Source organism: Seriola lalandi, unplaced genomic scaffold (assembly GCF_002814215.2).
Source record: "Seriola lalandi dorsalis isolate HSWRI2012SDOR001 ecotype SW California unplaced genomic scaffold, Sedor1 jcf7180002054330, whole genome shotgun sequence".
NCBI classification, from domain to species: domain Eukaryota; kingdom Metazoa; phylum Chordata; class Actinopteri; order Carangiformes; family Carangidae; genus Seriola; species Seriola lalandi.
In genome coordinates, this window is record NW_019524883.1 from 625,258 (window position 1) to 632,449 (window position 7,192).

The window sequence follows — 7,192 nt, forward strand, 5'->3', positions numbered from 1 at the left end:
ATTTTCATTCCCTCTCTCTCCACTTTCTCACCCGCTCTGTGTAACAGTAGATGGAGTTATTAGTCAGACAGTGGGGATGACTGAACAGGTGTTTTCCAAATGGGCCTTTGAGCACTCGCCGCATCATCATCGCTCCACACGGGGGGGTTTGGGCATTTGTGTGTGTGTGTGTGTGTGTGTGTGTGTGTGTGTGTGTGTGTGTGTGTGTGTGTGTGTACAAGAGCTTGGCCTCTGCATGCTCTTTTTGCCTCAGGCTGAGCCATTTGCCAGTAGAGGGAGGGAGGTGGGGAGGAGGGGGGGTGTGACCGTACGTATTCATGTGTGGTGTGTGTATGTGTGTATACATATGCGGGTGCATAACATATGTAGGTGTGAAGAAGTGTTATATCTTTACCAGCTGCTGCTCGTCATTACTCATTGATGCACAGCAGCGGTGCAGAATGGCCTCGGCTTGGCCACTTTCCACCGCTTCACTGAAAAGACGAGCGCTGACATATTTAGGAGTCAGAGAAATGTTCCCGTTTCTACACTTTTCGCCCCTTCGACCCCATTCTTCAGCCCCCACGCCACCACCCACCCAACACATTTGACACGCCCAATTTACTTCTTTCTTTTCTGTCTTCGTCTCGTCTCCCCTCCGTTTCTCCTGCAGGCTTTTAAGTTTCACTCCACTTTCCATGCAGGCTGTATAAGAGCCATTTGGATGTAAACCAGGTTTAGGTGTATCACATACTGTTACAGCAGGCCCCCTAAATCATAAAAGTGTAATAAGATCCTTATGGCAGATATTCACTTTCTGTTCAAAGTTGTGGGCCAGACTGAAATGAAGACTTATGCAAAGAAAGAAAAGACAGAAGCAAGTTCACATTATCATGAATTAAAAGTCCAGATTTACGCATCTGAACTCTAATTTCCATTTGTCTTGTTTTCAGCTGTACAAAGAGGGCGCACATCAAACTCCCAGAGCAGCCCGGGACAGTACCTGACCAATGGCACCGACCCATACAACGGTCAACCCTACCTATCCGGCTTCATCTCTCTGCTGCTGCGTGCAGAGCCCTACCCGACATCTCGCTACGGGGCCCAGTGCATGCAGGGAAATAATCTGATGGGCATCGAGAACATCTGTGAACTGGCGGCCAGGCTGCTGTTCAGTGCTGTAGAATGGGCCAAGAACATCCCCTTCTTCCCTGACCTGCAGCTCATGGATCAGGTGAGTCGACCGCTGCTGGTTGAATATTTTCCCAACTTTAAAGGAATAATCTGACATATTGAGAAATAGACTGGTTTTCTTTCTTGCTGAGAGTTAGATGAGAAGATTGAACCAAGCTCATGAAGCTACAGCTAGCAGCTGTTTAGCTGAGCATAAAGACAGGGGAAACAGCTAACCAGGCTCTGAGTTTATGTGAGGGAAAACCTCATAGTGACCAGACTCCAGGAACACACTGCACCTGGCTATTATCAGAAACAGAGCCAGGCTAGCTGTTTCCCCTTGTTTCCTGTCTTTATGCTAAACTAAGCTAAGCTAGGCTAAATGGTTGCTGGTTTTAGCTTCATATTTTATACCATACAGATATGAGAGTGGTATCAATCTTCATATTTCCTAAAATGTTGAACTTTTCCTTTAATGAAGCATGACTTAAAGCAAAAAAAGGAGTTACATTCCACTTTTCTAATGAATCAAAACCAAAAGAAATTTGTATCCCAATGAAAAAACACAGCTTTCTGAAACCCGCTCACACTTTAAAAGAAGAAGATAAACCTATAAACTAATGAAGTCTTCTGTTGGCTCTCACTCAGTGGCATATAAAAAGAAATCAGCTCTGTTATTATTCACTGAAGGCAGAAACAGGCACTTGTGACATTCAATATGGACAGACATGACATCAATCCTGCACATGCAGATTTACACCAGCTGTATGGTCCTGGCACAGAGTAACTGCCTGACCTATAAATATTCACATGCACCTTGGGCGGACATAGTCATCACAAATATGTCACGCTATAGTTGCACCATATCATTACTATATCATTAATCTCACGTCGACATGCTGGATATATCTGTCATCTCTCTGCTTCAGTATTGTACCAGTGGTTCTATGATTTCTAAAAAAACAAAAAAAGAAACACTTTTGATTTCAAGTGTCTTGTAACTCGACTGTGTGTAAAATCCTACAGTGTGCAGCGATATTACCCAGGGTAAACAAAGTAATGTGAATGCTTCAAAAAGGAATACTTAGCTAACCGTCATTAGAAATGTTGCTACAAAGGTGGGTCACATAAGGCTGCATGCCAAATTGCAGTACATGTCAACACCCTGTATATATATATCCATGTTCCTGTTTCAACTTGTGACTGCTGTTCCTCATATAAAAGTCATGATTTGGAACAGTTGAGCTCCTTGGCACATTAAATCATTTTGCTTTTCCTTTTCCTTTGAAGCTTCTTTCTCTGCTTTTAAAACTCATTCCATGTATCAAAGTGCTGACTGTGCAGCTCTTCTTACTGAACACAAATAATGCTAATTGGCATTAAACTCATCATAACCCAATTTAGCTGTAAAATATTCACTTGTTCGACTCGTCTTCCTTGATACGGTGACCAAATACTGACTATCGCCAAAGGTGGTTCGCATTATTGGATGTTAAGCGCATCTTGTGTTGCTTTCTAATTGCAGTTTGGCTCCTGTTAATGCAAGGTGTAAATGAGATCTACAGCCTAAAAGCACTTGAAGAGTGCAAACTCTTATTACATACATTTTAAGTGAAATTGATTTGACCTTGTAAACACACCTTTAGTATTTGAATTGTCTCCATTAGTTTAGTATTTATGATTGAAAATGAATAATTGCCTCATAATAGAAATCTCAAATCCAAATCCGAATTTATGTTTTTGAGATATCCTGCCGACAGACGAGAAGGAGTAAAATTTCCTTCCTGTAATAACAACTCTATATTACCTGTATTCTAGGTGGCACTGCTGCGCATGTCATGGAGCGAGCTCTTCGTCCTCAATGCGGCCCAGTGCTCCATGCCGCTTCACGTGGCCCCTCTGCTTGCAGCGGCCGGCCTGCACGCCTCGCCCATGTCAGCAGAGCGTGTGGTGGCCTTCATGGACCACATCCGCGTCTTCCAAGAGCAGGTGGAGAAGCTGAAGGCCCTGCAGGTCGACACGGCTGAATATTCCTGCCTCAAGTCCATCGTGCTCTTCACATCCGGTGAGTTTGAATGAAGCACGTCTACGCATTAACAGAGGAGAGTCACAGGGAATGCATGACATTTCAGTGGGATTTTGGGTCTGTAATGTGACTTTGAAACAGGCTATAACTGTAGGTGGATGTAGGTGGGCAATCAAAAGTTCAAACATGATTAGAAATCCATTGTAGTAGAAGTTCGGATATTATATGTAAGGATACTCATACCTCATTTGTCTTCTTTTAAACCAAAGCAGTCAGATCATGGCTCTACTAAAGTGAAATATTGTCCTCTGTCTAGAGACAATGGCAACGTTTTCATGTGTACTCATGTAAATGTCTTATGGATTGACAGAAGTCATGTAAAGTTTAATGTCACAATATAACAATAACCTACAATCTCACATGAGTAACAGTTCCTAATTGAGCCCAAGACTGAGCTCTGAGGGAACAACAGGACAAACCTCAAGAGAGGAAATTCAAAGACAAATCCTGCCAGATGGCTGAGGGTGCCTTCGATGTTGCAGGGAAAACATACCAAAAGAAATTGATAAAATAAATGAAATACAAGATTTCATAAATAGTCCACAAGTAAAGGTCCAGGTCCTCACTGTGACTAGAGAAGAAAACCGGAGGTAGATTAGGACTATAGTAGACCGAGAGTAGGTCAATGCTTTCACTTGTTTTTTCCCTCTACACGAACTTAGACCCAAAGAGGATTATGGGAAGATTCTGATGTCAACAAAAACATCAGCAAATTTACTAGTGCTCAGGCGGAAAGGGAGGAATTAGCAGACCAGTGAGCTGACTTCCGCTGGCACAGGAACATTCTGTTAACTGGTTTATTCACGTCAACACGGACACTTAGTCGCAGGCTATCAAAGCACATGTAAACAGCTTCAGCTGAATTAGACAAATGACCAACAGGAAGGTTACGCAGCGCGTTTAAGCATCATAAATCACTAGGGACAACAACAACCAGTGAATCATAAATAATACATGTAAATCCATGTCATTGGGCTTGTTTGTTATTATTAGCATTATTGTCTCTGTTGTACAGAAACAATATAATACTAGTGTAGACATTATATACTTATACTGCTGTTGCCTTGTCAGGCAAAGGTGTTGCTGTTGCTAGCAAACATGAAAATACTCCCATGCATCCAGTCAGCTGTTAATATACTTTTTTTCTTTTTTTTTAATTTATGCTAAAATCTAATTCATGAAAAAAACAAGCAAATTTATATTTAATATGTTGCAGACTTTCTTCTTACGTTAATAACATGTATATAATTTTACATGTCAGTCTCATGTCTTAATTAACACCCCAGTCACTTTTACTAGGTCGGACATAGAAACATTTTCATAACACTTTGAATGTGACACTAGCTTTAACTGAATGCCATCAGATGAACGTAAAGGCGGCAGCAGCACATAGTGAAATGCAAAGAGATTAAAATGCGCAAGTTGCATCCTCTTAATAAGAGCACAAAAAATGTATCACTCCATAATCGTCTCCTTTGCACATGAATGAATAAATAAATAAATAAAACCACTTCAATGACCCAGAAAACACATTCCACTGAATGGATGTCCAGCAAAAAGCTTTACATGCAGCAACTTAGTGTCTTGTAATTCTCTGCTTATGCATAGTTGGACATTATAAAATAGGCAGCAGAAATCTCCATCTAATAAAATTCATGATTCAACTTTTTTTTAGAGGCTCTGCTGTGACAAGAGGAGGCGAGCGTCCCTCACACACATGATTGTTGTTTATTAAGGCTTCAATGCCAAAATGAAAATGAATGAAATGAAACTCCATCAGTGATTCACGTGATGAACATCCATCATGTAACAGACAGATGATGACAGATGTTCATGTGAGCGTTCCCTTTTGTTTGTCCTGAAAAGGCCCGAGTGCTGTGAGACAACAGAGCAGCAGAGAACCAAACTCCCGTCCATGACTGTAAATTTACTTGATCATTTAACCACAGAAAAAGAAGTTACTCTAATGCTTTAGCCCCAAGAATAATTTATTCTCTCTGCTGTGTTGAAATTCAGTTTGAGCTCACACACACACACACACACACACACACACACACACACACTTCAACTGTTCTTAACCCGCAACCTCCTCACCTCCACTGAGCCTGACCGAGAGGTGACCTCTAATGCTGCAGCAGATATTGTCTCATTGGCTCCATATGTAAATGCTGCTGCTACAGTCCTCCCGCTACTCAGTCATGGTCTCTGCCCTCCATGAATTTGACTGTAATTTGATCGCTCTCTCATATTGTAAAAGGCAGCTATTGACCCTGTGAGTAGCTGCTTGTGCCTCATTTAATAGTAAGCTTTTACCTGGACTGTTTACCTTTTACTTTTATCTTTGATTGTCCTGTATTTTACTGAGTTTCTGTGGTTAATATTTAAAAAATATTTGGTGGGAAAGACTTACGGACAAGTATTTTACATTTACATTTATATTTACATTAAACATGGAAGCTAGTTTAGATAGAGACATGCATTCTTTTAATAGATACACACATGAGCCATTATGTTTATTATACTCAGTAAAAAAGGAAGATCTGCTAAAATTTCCTCCTTATGATATTTATCTTGTAATCTTATATTTTTTTATATTACAGCTAGTAGGACGCATGACAAAGAAATGCTGCTATGCTAGCAAAGCTATGTCGTTTGTATCCAAAGTTGTTTAAAAAAACACGGGGCACTTGAGCCTGACACCCTCACCGTGTTGCATTATGTTTCCCCACTGAGCCACACACGAGATTAAATCAAAACATAATGGTTTAAGGAAACCCATGAGATAGGCATTGTTGTGATACTGCTTATACACAAACCCTGTTGAGGTTTATCCCAACAGTCACTGGGCTCCAGTGCCAGCCAAAATACTGTCACATCTGTGATACTTCACTGAGAGATCATGCTTCGTGACCCAGGGGGAATCGGATGGTGAAGAAGCCAACACAGAGATGTCTCTTGTCCGTGTTTTTTTATTGCATTTTCCCTCTTTTCTCCCTTGCATGGCTTGTCAGATTCACTCTGCGTATACCTAGCATCTCTCCTCCAATGCACGTGGGTGGCTGCGGATCCACCTCTCCTTTCTCTTCCCTGCTTTCATCAGCCATCTCTCCTTCATGATCCCATCTATTATTGAAACCAGTCATCCACCCCTCCTCTCTAAGCTCCCCAAACCCAGCCCCAAGCCCAGCCCAAGCCCCGGGCCCTACGCCCCCACCATGGGAGTTGAATTATGTATGGTGGGTTTCAGTGAGACAGAGGATTCGCCACAGCCTCGACCATGACCTACATAACCCCTGTAGCCCTGAGCATCCCATGTGACTTCCCTGTATGCGGGCAGATGTACCCATATGTAGACTCGTTGCAACAAAAAAAGAAACCCCATGTCTTGCCAAGAGACTCCAGAAGACAATGCACTTAGTGAAACGTGCAGATATTAACAGAAATTTGAATGTAACGGAGGCAGACATGCGCGCACACACACACGCATACAAAGACAGACCCGTTAATAAACCTGACTCCTGCTGACCTGGTGGGATGAGCTAACAAGCTCAGACAATCACCAATCGTCTCTCACCTCCCTCTGAGTCCCCTCCCTCCACTCCCCCTGTGAAGCCCAGTCCCATCAAGCCACATCAGAGAATGGGCATCTCAGTCCTGCCACCCTGATCCCTCATCCCCACTGACCCGGTGTGTGCCCAAGGATCAGACAAAAGAACACGGCACTTGGCGTGGAAGGGCACCCAGAGAGCTGTCGCTTCGGCACGCGAAGTGGTTTCAGTCGCACGGACAGCTTTGCTAATCCTAACCAGGCAGTGACCGCCTTGTCACGCAGGACCAAAAATGGCGGCGGGACAAAAAAACAGTCCGAGCTGCTCACCGAGCAGAGGGGAATACAGCCGACGTGGGGGCAGTTATTCACCCAGAATGATGAGAATAGTGGCCGCTGGGGGGGGG

General features: G+C 42.9%; 1 protein-coding gene across 1 annotated transcript in view; it reads left to right on the forward strand.

The window, feature by feature from the left end:
• Positions 1–7,192, forward strand: part of nr2f5 (nuclear receptor subfamily 2, group F, member 5) — a 24,160-nt gene that overhangs the window by 13,140 nt on the left and 3,828 nt on the right. Inside the window, exons 3-4 of the mRNA XM_023407180.2 lie at positions 933–1,213; positions 2,971–3,217. Coding sequence (XP_023262948.1) covers positions 933–1,213; positions 2,971–3,217 — 528 coding nt within the window. The remainder of the gene's footprint in view (positions 1–932; positions 1,214–2,970; positions 3,218–7,192) is intronic.